Source organism: Equus przewalskii, chromosome 15, assembly GCF_037783145.1.
Source record: "Equus przewalskii isolate Varuska chromosome 15, EquPr2, whole genome shotgun sequence".
In the NCBI taxonomy this organism is placed as follows: domain Eukaryota; kingdom Metazoa; phylum Chordata; class Mammalia; order Perissodactyla; family Equidae; genus Equus; species Equus przewalskii.
Window position 1 is genome coordinate 48,622,126 of NC_091845.1, and position 17,364 is coordinate 48,639,489.

At 37.6% G+C, this 17,364-nt stretch overlaps 1 protein-coding gene across 9 annotated transcripts in view; it reads right to left on the reverse strand.

Annotated features, from left to right (window-relative positions):
- OXSR1 (oxidative stress responsive kinase 1) overlaps nt 1-17,364 on the reverse strand; it is a 99,179-nt gene that overhangs the window by 49,299 nt on the left and 32,516 nt on the right. For all 9 annotated transcript variants that reach the window (XR_011527509.1, XM_008530725.2, XM_070577255.1 and 6 more), the window contains one exon: nt 15,299-15,440. Coding sequence is in view for 8 of the 9 variants with exons in the window: in XM_008530725.2 (XP_008528947.1) it covers nt 15,299-15,440 (142 nt within the window). In the remaining variant the exon portion in view is untranslated. The remainder of the gene's footprint in view (nt 1-15,298; nt 15,441-17,364) is intronic.

Below are 17,364 nucleotides of genomic sequence, written 5' to 3' on the forward strand. Positions count from 1 at the left end.
GCACTAGAATCCAAACACTGTAAACAGAAAGCTACAATAACATATAGCTTTTTACTATAAAATCTAGAAAACCCAAGGTGATTAAAAACTTGATTGGGATAACGGGTGCCAAAGAATATAACCCTCACCTAATTCTACTTTTTGAAATATATTTTTTTCCTATAACCTAATATATGATCAAAGTTTTTAAATGGTCAGTATATAGGTGAAAACAGGGACTATCCTATACCTGTATAAGAATAGATATAAATTATTCAAACATCTCTATATTTTTATTGGTAACTATTTACAAGTCAAGTAATAAATGAATGCATTCTTGTTATAAAAACCTAAACATCACTAAAAAGGCCAAAGTCCTTTGACCACCATTCTCAAGTCTAGTGTTCTCTCCAAAGTTTTCAGCTGTTATCATTCTGGTTAACAGAATATGTTTCTGTGAGATATCTGGGCTTTTCTTCCAACATAAATGATATATACTATCCATTCAAATCTGCAACTTTTTTTTCTCATGCAACAACCTGTTAGCAGTATCTGGCAAAACTTAAAATCCCTAAATCTTATGAGTAGCAAACCTACTTCTTGATAACCTGGAGAAACTCACAATGTACAGGGAATGTACAAGGGAGTTCACTGCAGCATTGTCTGTAATAACAGCCCAAAAATGGTAACCAGCTAGAAAGCTAACAATAGCAGAAAGGTTAAATTAATTCTGTTACAATCATGTACCACATAACAATGTTTTGGTCAACGATGGACCACATATATGATGGTGGCCCCATAAGATTAGTACTAAATAGCCTAGATGCGTTATCAGGCTATCCCATCTAGGTCTGTGTAAGTACTGCAGGGGAGGATGACATTTTCCTCTACCCTTCTAGGTTCTTCTGGCTGGTCTACAAATTAAATTGACATGAGACAGATTAACAGGAGAAAAACAAACAAAAGTTTAATAACGTATACATGAGAGAAATCCAGGAAAATTGAATAACTCACCAAAATTGCCAAAGCCCTCACCTTAAATACCATCCTGAGCTCAACACAAGAGAAGGTGTTGAGAGTTAGGAGGGTCAAGGGCTTCAAAGGGAAGGAAGGCAATTCACAGGTAGGTGAAAAGGAGCAAACATTTGGAAAACAAGTGTTTGTTTGGCCACGCAGAAACAGAAGAACACAGAGGGGAGGCCAACAAACAGGCTTTTCTAGTTTCCTTCATGGTCACGTTATGCTAAGGTGACAGCTTGCTTCCTGACACAGGTATTTTAATCTGAATTCTTTTAGGCAGGTAAGGGGAAGGTAACAAGAAAAAACTCTAATTTTTTTGCTTTTCAAAAATAATTAGCCTAAAATAATCCTCATGTTGAAGCGATACATTTTGAGGTGGCAAATTTTGTGTCCCCTCAGTACACTCTATGATCTTTGCATGAAGAAATCTCCCAACAGTGCATTTCTCAGAACGTATCCCCACCGTTAAATGATGCATGACTGTACATCCATGAAACGGACTAAGGTCAATTGACATGTTATGACTTGAAACGCCCTCTAATAAATACTGCTAAATGAACAAATCAAATAGGACAGTGCATTTTGTATGACAACATTAATGTTAAACACGCATACATCTTTCCATATAATACAGCAGAGAGCAATAAATGGTTCTTTTTGTAAAGGGGAGTGGGATTGGAGTCAAGGAGAACAGAGTTTGAATAGCTTGTAGGAATGGATTCATCTATCTATTTTGTAATTAAAAATAAATATAATTAAACAAAAAAGAGCCTCCCTTGAAGCCAGGCAAGAAAGAAAAGAAAGAATAACTCATGGAGGAAGGTCTTGTTTCTCATGAAAAGGAAACAGCGAGAAGCATAACACTTCACCTTTTCCCTGTCCCTGTCTTTTCCTCCATCTTTAGATATCATCATTCCTTGGTAAAAATGAACAGTTTCACAGCTGTGTAGCAGCACCACCATACCAGAGTATACAGTACCTTTCCTGAATATATACTAAAGCAAAGGAAATCATGTTACTCAGTATTTTGTGCTGCTTATAAATCCAAGCAATGTACAGGACATTTTCCCAGAGGCTGACTGAGCAGAGGCTGGCTCACTTTGCTCTATAAACCAAAAGTCTCTGACTCTAGATACTATGAACAGGAGAGAATTGAAGACATTCCCTTCACTTGGTGACAAAGACCATTCAACTGAGTCAATCATAAACTTTCAACTACTTTTTCTGAGCTCATTTGGAATGACATCTAAAATTAAATGGAAAAAATAATGTATAGTTTAGTCACTTCCTCCTCTGCGTTTTTGTAGCAGGCTGTAACACAGTGTTAGCATGCATTATAGAAATATGATCATATTTCTGGGTCTGTCTCTCATTTCAGCATAAGCCCTATCTGGACACATAATTTTTTTTTTGCTGAGGAATACCAGCCCTGAGCTAACATCTGTTGCTAGTCTTCCTTTGTGCTCGATGAATATTGGCCCTGAGCTTACATCTGTGCCAATCTTCCTCTATTTTCTATGTGGGTAGCTGTCACAGCATGGCCATCAACGAGCAGTGTAGGTCTGTGCCCAGGAACCAAACCTAGGCTGCTGAAGCAGAGCACACCAAACTTAACCATCAGGCCACAGGGCCAGCCCCTGGGCATATATCTTAATATATTTCTGTATCACCTGCACTTACTTAGTATTACAATTAGTACACAGGAGGCACCTCCCAGATATTCATCAAACAGATTTTAATAACTAAATGGGAGAAAACCTGCATCAAATTCCCTTATGGAGATAAGTGGAGTATTAAACGAATGAATAAATAAATAAATCCAACTAAACACTAAAATAAAACTTGATTGTTTCTGGAGAGAAGTAGAGTATTAAACCAATCAATCAATCCAACTAAATACCAAAATACAACATGATTTTCTGGGGGGTTGGTTACTTTCCCACCATCCCAACCCCCAACTACCATCTTCTAGCTCTGTTCCAAAATCAGAGTTATAAATTAAGACATTGCAGTTAAAGAGGACAACCTAACTATCCATCAATAGGAGACCAGTTAAACTGTGGTATATCTATATAACGAAATACTGTCAATACTAATGAATAGATGTGTTAATATGGAACAATCTCCAAATATATTCTTAAGTGAAATAAGAATACTACATATAGTATGTTGCCATTTGTCTTTTTTTTTTTTAAGCAGGAGGGAAAGGGATATATAGATTATATTAGTATAAAATCTCTCTTAAAGGACTATCAAGAAAACAGCAAGAAGTGGTTCTCTTTAGACCAGGTACCAGAGGTTCAGGGAAGAAAAAAGGCTTCTTTGTAACACAGTCACGCACTGCTTAATAACAGGGATACGTTCTGAGAAATATATCGTTAGGCAATTTCGTTGATGTGTGAATGTCATAGAGTGTACTTACACAAACCTAGATGGGACAGCCTACTATACACCCAGGCTACATGATACTATCTTACGCAACCACCGTCATATATGTGCTCCTAGATGGGACAGCCTACTATACACCCAGGCTACATGATACTATCTTACGCAACCACCGTCATATATGTGCTCCATTGTTGACTGAAACATCATTATGTGGCACACAAATGTACTTTATATTTTAGAAGTTTTAGATTTACATAAAAAGTGAGAAGACAGTACAGAGAGGTTCCCATATAACTTGCACTCAGTTTCCCCTATTATTAACATCTTACATTAGTATGGTATTTTGCTACAATTAATGAACCAGTATTGACACACTACTATTAACTAAAGTCCACAATTTATTCAGATTTTTAAAGATTTTACCTAATGTCCTTTTTCTGTCCCAGGATCCCATCCAGGATACCACATTACATTTAGTTGTCATGTCTCCTTAGACTCTCCTTGTCTACGACAGTTTCTTTGACTTTCTTTTTGATCACCTTGACAATTTTGAGGAGTAATGGTCAAGTATTTTGCAGGATGCCCCTCTAATGGAATCTGTACAATATTTTCCTCACGATTAGACTGGTGTTATGAGTTTTTGGAAGGAAACCACAGAAGTGCCATTTTCATCATATCATATCAAAGGTACATAGTATCAGCATGATTTAGCACAGTTGATAAGGAGACTTGTTTTTCATCATATGCCATTCTGTGCCATTTGAAATTTTTAAGCCACGTATATGTATTACCTATTCAAATAATGTTTTCTAAGTTTTTGTCTTTCATATGTGAGGAGACAGTAATCCATTTTCAGTAGAGCCTGCCTTTGGGTGACTACTTTTCCTGATCAATTCCCCAGATAACCTATTGATGCTTTCCTTTTGAAACCAAAAGTGCAATCTGTAGAACAGCTTCCAGGAGTAAAAGCAGAGGAATACCATCAAGTTAAACAGCTCACTGCACAATCAAACACACCACAGTCTGTCCTCACAAACGACAGGACAACTGACCTCTCAAGGAAAAGATCTGCAACTAATTATCTGAAAATCAATATAGCCCTTAATTAAAGAACCTTTTTTACTCTGCCACAAAGAATATCAAGCAACCCAGCAGCCCCAACAGTTAAACCCTCGATCCACTATACAGCAAGAACAGTGAGTTTTGTTTTTCACAGCTTAATGTCATTTCTTACATGTCATTATTGCACCAAAGTGACAAATTCCTTTTAAAATTAAAAGGAATATCATAGACATGCTTGACTTTCTCATTAGTACAGAACACAAATTTCTCCCCATAACATTTTTATGACTCATCAATAGGCAGAGTTTATGGAAAACTTGAAAAAGGTCAAGAGAAGCAATGAATCAAAAGGAAAGCTGGAAAATACACTATATTTAGGCACCTTAAATTGATTAAATATCTAACATTTCTGTTAGAGCTAACCTCTTGAATGGGAAAAATATCTGGGTAGGTAGATACAGAGAGAAAATAATAAGTTTAAAGTTTCCCAGGTGATTCCAATTTGTAGCCCAGGTTAAGAGAGTCTGATTTAAACTGTGAGACAGAGAATTTCCATTCCAGCAACATGGCAAACTATGTATGGCAAACAGAGACTTTCACCACTACTACCCAGGCCTTCATTCCCGTTCTACGAACACAAGGAAATGCTGGATAAATTCGGGAGGAAAAATTGTCACACAGCTGATCACGAAATAAAGAAACAGAAATCCTCAAGTTTCAGAAATGAAATGGACACTTAAGAGCCAGAGCAGTAAGCCTTGGGAGATAGAACAGAGGTACTGCCCCAAATGGCTAGGGAGCTCAGGTTTTAAAATCCACCCCAACCAGAAAACACGGCGCTGGGCTCGTTTAAGATTGAGAGAGAGAACTGAGACCCCTTCATAAAGCCAGGACCCTGGGATGACTGATCCACGATGAAAGATATACTTACCAAAGATAAGATAGTATGGCCATATTAAAATAACACCTAATTGTCTTTAATACAAAAGCATTTCTAGGAATAAAAAGCATCATTATATAACAATAAAAAAGGAGTAATTCACCAGGAAGATAACAATCCTAAACTTTTATGTATGTATAACATATCTTCGATCACAGAGAATTATAGTCCAAAGGGGTCGTCCATGTTGTAGGCTCTTTCCCACTAACTTCTGGCCTCCATTGTTCTGATGTGAAGTTAGCTCTTAATTATGTTGATGCTCTCTGTCTTAGTCTGTTCAGGCTGCTGTAACAAAAATCCCACAGCCTGGGTGGCTTAAACAATCGACATTTATTTCTCACAGTGCTGGAGGCTAGGAAGTTCAAGCTCAAAGCAGTGGCAGATTTGGTGGCTGGTGAGGATCTGTTTCCCAGTTCACAGGTGACCATCTGTTCACTGTGTCTTCACATGACAGAGGGCAAGGGAGTTCTCTGAGGTCTCTCTTATAAGAACACAAATCCCACTCGTGAGGGCACCCTCATGACCTAATCAGCTCCCAAGGGCCCCACCTCCAAATACCATCACTTTGCTTTGGGGATTAGATTTCATATGAATTCCGAAGGGACACATTCAGTCTATAGCACTTCCCCTACATAATAAGTTGTTTTTCTCTTGCTTTTTTCAAGATATTCTCTTTGTGTTTAGGTTTCAGCAGTGTGACTCTGATGTGTCTAGGTATAGATCTCTCTGTATTTATCTTAATTGTGATTCATTGAACTTCTTAAATTTGTAGATGAATGTTGTTCTTCAAATTTGGAAGTTTGGGGCCATTATTTCTTTCAATATTTTTCTGTCCCTTTTATTCATTTAGCTAAATGAGAGTTGATATATTTTACAAAGTAGATGTTACAATCATAAGATATCGAGCACAGACTGAATTTGTGCCTGCAGTTGATGAGAATCAATTCATTGCTTTCTAAAAAAGACAGTGACCTTAATGTGTATTTCAGTGTGTATTTTGGGTTAATTTTACTAGTAACTATATAAAGTCTGCATATGTAAAGCTTTAAGAAAAAGAATATACTTTTATCCATGTTCTGAAGTGAAGACTTTGACTTTTAAACATAGAGATGTAGATATATTAAACAAAAGAAGACAACATGTGGTATATTTAAAGAATAATTCCAGTAGCAGATCTAAATTCCCATGAGTTAGTAACTAAAAAATATAACAGATACTGAACCAATATATACCCAGCAACATTGATTAGAACTATCTTTTCTAGCAGGCTTTGGAAGCAGACTGCCTAAATTCAGATCCCAGTTCTGTCACTAGCTGGGTGACTGCTGGCAAGTTATTTAACTCTCTTTGCCTTAGTTTCCTCATCTGTAAAATGGGGATGATAACAGTACCTTCCTCATAAAGTCACTATGAAGATTAATGAGGTAATGGCAACAATACATTTAGAATAGTATTTAGCACACAAGTTTCAGTGAATGTTAGTTGTCATTATCTGCACCAGAGGTCGACAAACATTTTATTAAAGGGTCAGACAATACATATTTTAGGTTTTGTGGGCCAGAAGTTCTCTGTCACCACTACATTGTCTTTGTAGTGTGAAAGGGGCCAGAGACAATCCGTAAATAAATGGGCGTGACTGTATTTTGTTTTAATAGGCATTAGGCTGGATTCAGTTTGTCAATTCCTCATGATCTACATGGCTGTAGAAAAAATTTTTTTTGTTTCACATAATAGTCTGGGCATAGGAGACATCAGTCCAGTATGGTGACTTCATAGAGTCAGGGACTCAGGCTCCTATTTATTGGTCTACCACCCCTAAGTTCTTGCTGCATAGTCCAAGATTGCTTACCACCACATCCACATTTCAGTGGAAGGAAGGAAAGGGGAAATAGAGGTTATGCCACTTTCTGTTAGCAGTGGTTCTCAGGACATTTGGCAATGTCTGGAGACATTTTTGGTTATCACAATGGGCACTGGGGGGGAGGCACTACTGCCATGTAATGGGTAGAAGCCAGGGACACTGCCAAATAGATCCTACAACACACAGGACAGCCCCTACAACAAAGAATTACCCAACCCAAACGTCAACAGTGCTGGGGTTGATAAAACCTGTTAAGAGAACAACTTGAAAGTAGTACCTTTGTTCTCATCACAGTGGCTAGAAACAAAATCACATGGTCATATCTGGCCTGCATGGGAGGCTATGAAACGTCGCCTTTCTTCTGAATGGTCATGTGCCCAGTAAAAATGTCATTTTTTTTTTTTTACTTCTAAAAGAAAGGGAGACATATTAGGGGTCAATTAGCAGTCTCCGGCACATTTCTTTCTGGGAGACTGCCTGATGAACATGGAATCAGAATTGAGGTATTAACTGAATTATGTTCATTGCCAGTATAAAAGAACATCCACAAGGTTATCACCATTCAGAGAAGGGGAATCCTCTGTTTTTCAGGGCATCTTTTCCTCTTGACAGTGTGGGAAATACATTCCCAAATGTTTACTCTTTGGTCATACTCCTTTTTCAGTCATTTGTTAACAGATTATTTTAACTGAGTACAAAACAATTGATTAGGTACAATTTTAGATAAGAAATCCTATTGTCTTAAGAATATACCTTTAGTGTTTCCAAGATTTCTAGTTTATATGTTATTCCTTAGAGTCGACTGTTCTCCTGCATCCCCATAAAAAGGAGTCTGTTTTCCTTTGTAAGACTTAAGCAGGTTGGAAAATTCAGACAACTGGAAAAAATTATTCATTTTTTCCTAGAATGAGATGCTTTTATAGATGGCTGATTTCACTTATTATATGTTGATTTTCTTTAAAATGCTGCTATTCTCAGAGTAACCAAATTAAAACTTTGTGTGTGGGGAGGAGGGTACCCCGCTTTTTTCCTACACATTCTGATTACTCCTTAAAACCTCAGTTTTGCAACTTGGCATTGTCTGATCTTTTTGATCAATTGCTTTTCTGAGCCTTTGCTTGTCTGTTTGCTGAGGGATTAGGGTTAAGTAGGTGATCTTCTTTTAATTGAGGTATAACTGACAAAACCGTAAGATATTTAAAGTGTACAACGTGATGCCTGATATATGCATACACTGGGAAATGATTCCCCTCTTCGAGTTAACACATCTATCACCTCACATATTTACTTTTTTTGGGTGAGAACATTTAAATTCTACTCTCTTAGCAAATTGCAATAATACAATACGGTGTTATCAACTATTGTCACCATGCTACACTTTAGATTCTCAGATGTAATTCATCCTATAAATCAAAGTTTGTATCCTTTTACCAACCGCTCCATATTTTCTCCACCTCGCAGCCACTGGCAGCTACTTTTCTACTATTTCAATGAGTTCAATTTGTTTATTTTTTAGATTTCACACATAAGTGATACCATAAAGTATTTGTCATTCTCTGTCTGGCTTAATTCACTCAGCATCATGCCCTCCAGTTTCATCCATGTTGTTACAAATAACAGGATTTCTTATTTTTTTATAGCTGAATAACAGTCCATTACGTAAATATATATATATATTTACATGCACACATATACACACATATATATACACACCACGTTTTCTTTATTCATTCAACCGTTGACAGACACTTAGGTTGTTTCCATATCTTGGCTGTTGTAATGCTGCAATAAACATTTTTTTTGTTAGTGCCATCGAGCAGATTCCGACTGATAGCAACCCTGTGTATAACAGAGTTGAACCCTCCCTGGTCTTTCTGCACCACCCTCTCACATTCTGGCACTGTATCCGACAACGCTTTGCTCCTATTCACAGGGTTTTCGTGGCCAGTTTTTTCAGAAGTGGCCAGGTCCTTCTTCCTAGTCTGTCTTAGTCTGGAAGCTTTGCTGAAACCTGTCCACCATAGGTGACCCTGCTGGTATTTGAAACATGAGTGGCTTAGCTTTCGACGTCACAGCAACACACAGCCGCCACGGTAGGACAACCAACAGATGGGTGGTGTGGTTCCCTGACCAGGAAACGAACTCCAGCCTTGGTAGTGAGACCGCCAAATCTTAACCACTAGACCACCAGTTATGAACATGGGAGTGCAGATATCTGTTTGAGATAGTGATTTCACTTCCTTTGGATATATACCCAGAAATGGGATTGCTGGTTCACATAGTAGTTCCATTTTTAATTTCTTGAGGAAGCTCCACACTGTTTCCCATAGTGCCTGTACCAGTTTACATTCCCACCAACAGTATACAAGGGTTCCTTTTTCTCCACATCCTCACCAGCATCTGTTATCTTTTATATTTCTGATAATAGACATCCTACCAGGTGTAAGATGATATCTCGTTGTGTTTTTTTTTTTTAATTTACTTGGTTTTTTAAAAAAATTTTATTTTTTTATTTTTTTGAGGAAGATTAGCCCTGAGCTAACATCTGCTGCCAATCCTCCTCTTTTTGCTGAGGAAGACTGGCCCTGAGCTAACATCCATGCCCATCTTCCTCTACTTTATACGTGGGACGCCTGCCACAGCATGGCTTGACAAGCGGTGCCATGTCCGCAACCAGGATCCAAACCCGTGAACCCTCGGCCACCGAAGCGGAATGTAAGATCTTAACCGCTGTGCCACCGGGTCGGCCCCTTGTTGTGGTTTTGACTTGCATTTCCCTGATGGTTAATGATGTTGAACACGTTTTCAGGTACCTATTGGCCATTTATGTCTCTTTTGGAAAAATGTCTATTCAAGTCCTTTGCCCATTTTTAAATTAGGTTATTTGGTTTTTTTGCCTCTGAGTTATATGAGTTCCTTGTATATTTTGGATATTGACCCTTTATAAGACATGCGGTTTGAAAATATTTTCTCCCATTCAGTAGGTTGCCTTTTTATTTTGATGGTTTTCTTTGCTGCGCAGAAGCTCTTTAGTTTGATGTAGTTCCATTTACTCATATTTACTTTTGTTGCCTTTACTATTGGTGTCAAATCCAAAAAATCATTGCCAAGACCAATGTCAAGGAGCTTACCCCCTATGTTTTCTTCCAGGAGTCTTACAGTTTCAGGTTCTATGTTCAAGTCTTTAATCCATTTTGAGTTGATGTTTGTGTATGGTATAAGATAGGGGTCCAGTTTCATTCTTTCGCTTGTGGATATCCAGTTTTCCAAACACCACTTATTGAAGGGACTATCCATTACCCCTTTATATTCTTGGCTCCTTTGTCAAAAATTAATTGCCATATATGCATGGGTTTATTTCTGGGTTCTCTATTCTGTTCCATTGATATTTGCGTCTGTTTTTATGCCAGTAACTTACTGTTTTGATTACCACAGCTTTGTAATATAGTTTGAAATCAGGAACTGTGATGCCTCCAGCTTTCTCTTTCTTTCTCAAGATTGCTTTGGCTATTCAGGGTCTTTTGTGGTTCCATACAAACTGTAGGATTACTTTTTCTATTCCTGTAAAAAATGCCACTGGAATTTTGATAAGGATTGCATTGTATCTGTAGATCTCTTTCGGTAGTATGGGCATCTTAACAATATTAATTCTTCCAATCCATGAACATGGAATATCGTTCCATTTATCTGTATCCTCTTCAATTTCTTTCATCAATGTCTTACAGTTTTCAGTGTACAGATTTTTCACCTCCTTGGTTAAGTTTATTGTTAAGTATTTTATTCTTTTTGATGCTATTGTAAATAGGATTGTTTTCTTAATTTCTCCTTCTGATAGCTTGTTCTTAGTGTTTTAGAGACGCAACTGATTTTTGTATATTGATTTTGCATCCTGCAACTTTAAAACTGAAATTGTTTATAAGTTTAACAGTTTGGGGTTTTTTTTTGGTGTAGTGTTCAGAGTTTTCTATATATGATATCATATCATCTGCAAATAAAGGCAGTTTTCCTTCTTCCTTTCTGATCTGGATGTCTTTTATTTTTTTTCCACACCTAATTGTTCTGGCTAGGACTTCCACTAGTATACTGAATACAAGTGGTGAGAGTAGGCATACTTGTTTCGTTCCTGATCTTAGAAGGAAAGCTTTCAGCTTTTCACCAGCAGTATGATGTTAGCTGTGGGCTTGTCATACATGGACTTTATTATGTTAAAGCAGGTTCCCTATACACATAGATTGTTGGGAGTTTTTATCATGAAAGGATGTTTAATTTTGTCAAAAGCTTTTTTGGCATCTATTGAGATTATCATATGATTTTTATCCTTCATTTGTTAATATGGTGTATTACATTGCTTGATTTGCAGACGGTGGACCATCCTTTGCATCCTTGGAATAAATGCCACTTGATCATGGTGTATGATCCTTTTAATGTATTGCTGAGCTCGGTTTGCTAACATTTTGTTGAGGATTTCTGCAGCTATGCTCATCAAGGATGTTGGCTTGTAATTTTCTTCTCTTGTGTCCTTGTCTGGCTTTGGTATCAGGGTAATGCTGGCCTTATAAAATGAGTTTGGAAGTATACTCTCCTCAACTCTTCTATCTTTTGGAAGAGTTTGTGATAGATTGTTGTTAGTGCTTCTTTAAATATATGGTAGAATTCACCAGTGAAGCTCTCTGGTCCTGGACTTTTCTTTGTGGTGAGGTTTTTGATTACTGATTCGATCTACTTACTAGTAATTTGTTCAGATTTTCCATTTCTTCACGATTCAGTCCTTGTAGATTGTACATTTCTAGGAAGCTGTCCCTTTTTTCTAGGTTGTCCAATCTGTTGGCGTATAACTGTTCATAGCAGATTCTCATGATCCTTTCTATTTCTGTGGTAGCAGTTGTAATGCCTCCTCTTTCATTTCTGATTTTCTTTATTTGAGTCCTCTTTTTTTCTTGGTGAGTTTGGCTAACAGTTTGTCTATTTTGTTTATCTTTTTAAGAAACAAGCTCTTAGTCTCATTGATTTTTCTCAACTGTATTTTTAGTCTACATTTCATGTATTTCTGCTCCGGTCTTTATTTACTTCCTTCTGCTAACTTTGGGCTTAGTTTGTTCTTCTTTTTCTAGTTCCTTAAAGGTAGGTGATTTTTAAGATGACATCTTGTTGTGTCTTCCACGCTTTTTCTGCCTTCCTTGATTTTAATTTTATATGATTTTACAAATTTTATATGATTTCATTTTTTTCTCCTCTCTTAGCACATCAATTCTTATTCTTTTTTTCATGGTTGCCCTAGAGTTTGCTATCCACATTTACATCTAATCTAAGCCCACTTATAAATAGCACCAAAACACTTCCCTGAGTTTTCTTTTAAACTCATATACCCTGGACTGGGTACTAGAGAGTCCTGCAACTCAGAACCGTCAATAGGCATAGACAAAAAAAAAAGCTCCAAGCCTGTTCTCTGTGGCCAAAGGAGCAGGAAAGGGGTAGCTGAGCTCAGATCTAGCAGAGGACCTCGTCCCCAACTCCATAGCTGGAGATGCAGGCTGGCCCAGTATGCCAGAACTGGAGGTGTCCATGAAGACCAGATAGGAAACTCTATCCCTCACACCACATCCATTGAAGCAGGCAGGCCCACACTGCCCACACCAGCAGCACCAGCAGGCCTAACTGGCATCTCCCAGTCTTCCACCCAGCAGAAGAGGGCAACACAAGCCCAGTACTTCCTGGCCCTCCACAAAGTGGGAAGACACAACCCAGGCCCAGTGTCTCCCAACTCCCCACCCAGCAGCAAAAGGTGGCCCAGAAAACTGCCTTCCATCCCCACAGGCAATACAAACAGAAAATGAATGGGAGCCCCACTCTCACTAAGTGGGCTGATTCACAGGGTGGGTCTAAGGAAGTGTTCACAAACCCATGGACACAGCATCTGTCTCTCACCTTCCACCTAGCAGCACGAGGCAAGTGGACTCTGTCCATGGGTGGATTCAGAGATTGAGGAGAGAGCCCCAGCAGTGCTACATGAACAAAACAAACCACAACAGCACTGCAAAGGGTCTAAAAAACAAATTGCCACTGGAAATACAGCCCAGAAAAGTAGGCCAGGACCTATACTCTAAACTTAAGCAGGGCAGTTGCCTGCTAAAGTATATTATTTAAATAGGATTGAGATCTCCTAACATAATATCCAAAACATCCAGGATACAAGAAAAAAATCACTCATCAAACCAAGAACCAGGAAAAACTTTAATCAGAAGAAACATTTAACTGAGATCAGATGTTGGAATTATCTGACAAGAATTTTAAAGCAGCCATCATAAAAATTATTCAACCTGCAATCTAGAATTCTCAAAATAAATGAAAAAAAGGAAATCTCGGCAAAGAAATAAAACCCATAAAAAAGAACCAAATGAAAATTACAGAACTGAAAAATTACAATAACTGAAATTAAAAACTCAGTGAATGGGGGGCCAGCCAGGTGGCCCAGCAGTTAAGCTTGCACACTCCACTTCGGCGGCCCAGGGTTTGCCGGTTTGGATCCCAGGCACAGACCTACACACTGCTTATCAAGCCATGTTGTGGCAGGCATCTCACATATAAAATAGAGGAAGCTGGGCAGAGATGTTAGTAGGTCCAATCCTCCTCAGCAAAAAGAGGAGGATTGGCAGCAGATGTTAGCCCAGGGCTAATCTTCCTCAGGAAAAAAAACAACTCAATGAACGGGTTCTGTAGTAGAAGGGACAGGACAGAGGACAGAATCAGTGAACTTGAGAACAAATCAATACAATTTACTCAATCTGAGCAGAGAAAAAATAGGCTGGAAAAAAAATGAACTGAGCCTCAGGGATCATGATACGACAATAAAAGATCTAACATTTGTGTCATCAGAGTTCCAGAAAAAGAGGGGAAAAACGGGTTGAAAAGTACCAAGAAATAATGGCTGAAAACTTCCCAAATTTGGTGAAAGACAAAAACCTACAGATTCAAGAAGTTTGGGAACCCCAAAAAGAATATACTTGAAGAAATCCACACCCAGACATACCATAATTAAACTTCTGAAAAACAGAGACAAATAAAAAATCTTGAAAGTAGCCAGAGAAAAACAACATATTATCTATAGAACACTAATTCAAATGATTTCTCATCTGAAACCGTACAGGCCAGAATTAAGTAGCACAGCATTTTTCAAGCACTGAAAGAAAAGAACTGTCAACTACAAATTCTTATATCCAGGGAAACTATCCTTCAGGAATGAAGGGGAAATAAAGATACCCTCAAATGAAAGCACGCCAAATCCAGGGACTAAACAGATCTGTATTAACACAGAATCCATCACCATTTGAATTCTGGTTATCTGCACTCAGGGACTGAATACAGATAGCTGGAAATACTTGAACCATGAAATGTTACACAGCTTTTTGTGTATGTGTGGGAGGCAGACTGGTCCTGAGCTAACATCTGTTGCCAATCTTTCTCTTTTGGCTTGAGGAAGACTGTTGCTGAGCTAACGTCTGTGCCAGTCTTCCTCTATTTTATGTGCTGCCACAGCATGGCTTGATGAATGGCGCTAGGTCCACACCTGAGATCCAAACCTGCTGCCAAAGCGGAGCATGCGAACTTAACCACTACACCACCAGGCCAGCTCCTACATAACTTTTTAAAGGTTATTTTATTTTTTTAAGAAGCTTTAATAAAAGAAGCTATTTTACAAAGAGCTTTCAATAACTTGAGAAAATACTCAAAAGAAACAAAAAAAAGCAATAGACAAAAGTATATATACAGTTTTGTTTCAAATATTTTTAAGCACATAAAAGAAACTGGAAAGGAATATTCCAAAGTGTTTTCAGTGATTGCCTTCTGGTAGGAAATTGGGAATTTCTCCTGTTTTTGTATTTTCCAATTTGATTAAAGTATTTGTTACTCTATACTTTAAATACTTACTAGCTGTGTAATTAAAAGAACCATAATCAGAGATTATGATAAATTCTGCAAAAGAATGGGGAATGACCTCAATGAAATGATACAGCACTTATCCGAAAGAGAAGAGTTTGTCTTTTACGTACCTGTGAATCTGTCCATTTTTATGTAAGTATTCCAATCCTTCCAGCACTTCTCTGAGTATTGTTGCAATGGTAGGTTCATCTAGGACTCCACTTTTGTGTTCCCCCTTTGCCACAATGTGCTTAATAATATCCAGAACAGAACCTGAAAACAGAAGACATAATTTTCCATAAATTTTTAGCTCACTCAATATAATTCAGAGCCATTTTGAAATCAAAACACATGCAAATCTTTTCATTAACTTAATTGTCTAGGAAAGAAAGGAAAAATAGCAAATATAAGGAAATACTAAAGTTTAAAATCAATAATTTATTCTTAACTTCAATCTAAAACAGAAAGCAGCCTGCTAATACCCAAATAGAAGTGTAACACCAGCAATCTCCCTTAGACTCCTAATGAGAATTTGGCAAAGGTCGTTGAGGATTTAACCACCTCTGAAGAATCCCTAGGTAAACCATGTCCATCAACAACACTTTAGTATATAAGATATCACAAACAAATTTAGGCTTCCAACACCAGATTAGAGTATGCAATACTGTATGAATAAAGACATAAAAATACAATTGAAATGCAGGTCAAATTACAGAAGAAATACTTGGAAAATAAAGATCACATGTGTATGCAAACTAACTTTAGGGTTAATATTATGTTTCAGGTTAATAAATAATAGAAATAAAATAGGTAAGGCAAAGAAAAATATGAAAAGAATAAAAATACAGTTCTCTTTAATAGCAGCACAGATGTATTATCAATCCCATTCTTCCAAGGATGGGAAATAAACCTCCTACTAAAAATTAGGAAGAGGGAGGGAAAAGACACCTCTATAGTAATTAAAATCACAGAATGCTGACTACCGTAACTGATGAATATAATAAAAAAAAGTTTGCTAAAGATTCATAAGATTTCTGGGAGTACAATGGTCCATAGAGATCACAGAACCAAAATAAAGCAATCTCCAATATTAGAAATTGTGCCAAGAAGTCTGCAACCATAACACAAACTGCACTAAAAAGACTGGATGTCCATTTCCTGGCACAAGACTTCAATGATTAAAACTAAAATTAAAACAAACACACACTTCTGTCAAAAACTTGTCCAAGTGGGTGCTTTTTATTTCACACATGTAAAAAGAAAACATGTACTTCCAAATAGATGGAAAGAAGTGGTCTAGATGGAATCCTCAAAAACATGGGAGGATTGAACACACATTTACTTTAGCTCCCACTTGAAATCCACCAACTTGATAAACTTCATAAACCCAGAATAAAGAAGAAAACAAGAAAGATAACAGAAGAGAGATGGCCATAATTTTTTGGAAGAATGAAAAAGCAGAAAAAGAAAAAGTAACTGACTAAGGAGTTCAACGCCCTTTAAATGCCTGTAGGGGATGTATACCTATCAGGAAAAAGTGGATCCCTACCTAGAGTTCCAGAAAGGCTCAGAACACACATACCAAGGACCACATAAGGGGAAGAGAGGGGGACTGAAGGAAAGGGATGAAAACAGGAAAACCGGTTGAGAAGTTCAGATAAGGGAGAATAGGATTCCCAGATCCCTCCTCCCCTCTCTGGCCACTACCACTCCCTACCTCCAGCAGGAGACAGGCAGTTTACTCTCTGTAGAGTAAACAAAGAACCAGGGAGACTCCAGATTCTAGGTAACTTTTCCTAATACCTTATAACACTTTCCCTTCTTTATTGCTGGGATTCACAAGACTATGATCTACAAAGGGGAAGTCCTAAGGGAGAAGTTTGGTTCTGCTTAGTTTAATCAATCACACATTAATTCCCAAAGCAAAGTGACTATACCAACAAGCCATATATTTGATTATTCTGAGAAATCTAGGCCACATAACAACTGGTTAGTAAGAAGACATTTGTATAAACACCAACTGAGTTACATGTTTGTAATGTAAAGAATATCTAAAATAAGGACTGCAATGGGAGAAATTCCTACCAGGAATTAAAAATTAACATGATTTATTCATTCAACAATTAAGCCATATATGCAAGATCTAGAACTGGGTGCCACAGAATATGTCAAGCTATATACATGGCACGATTGCTGA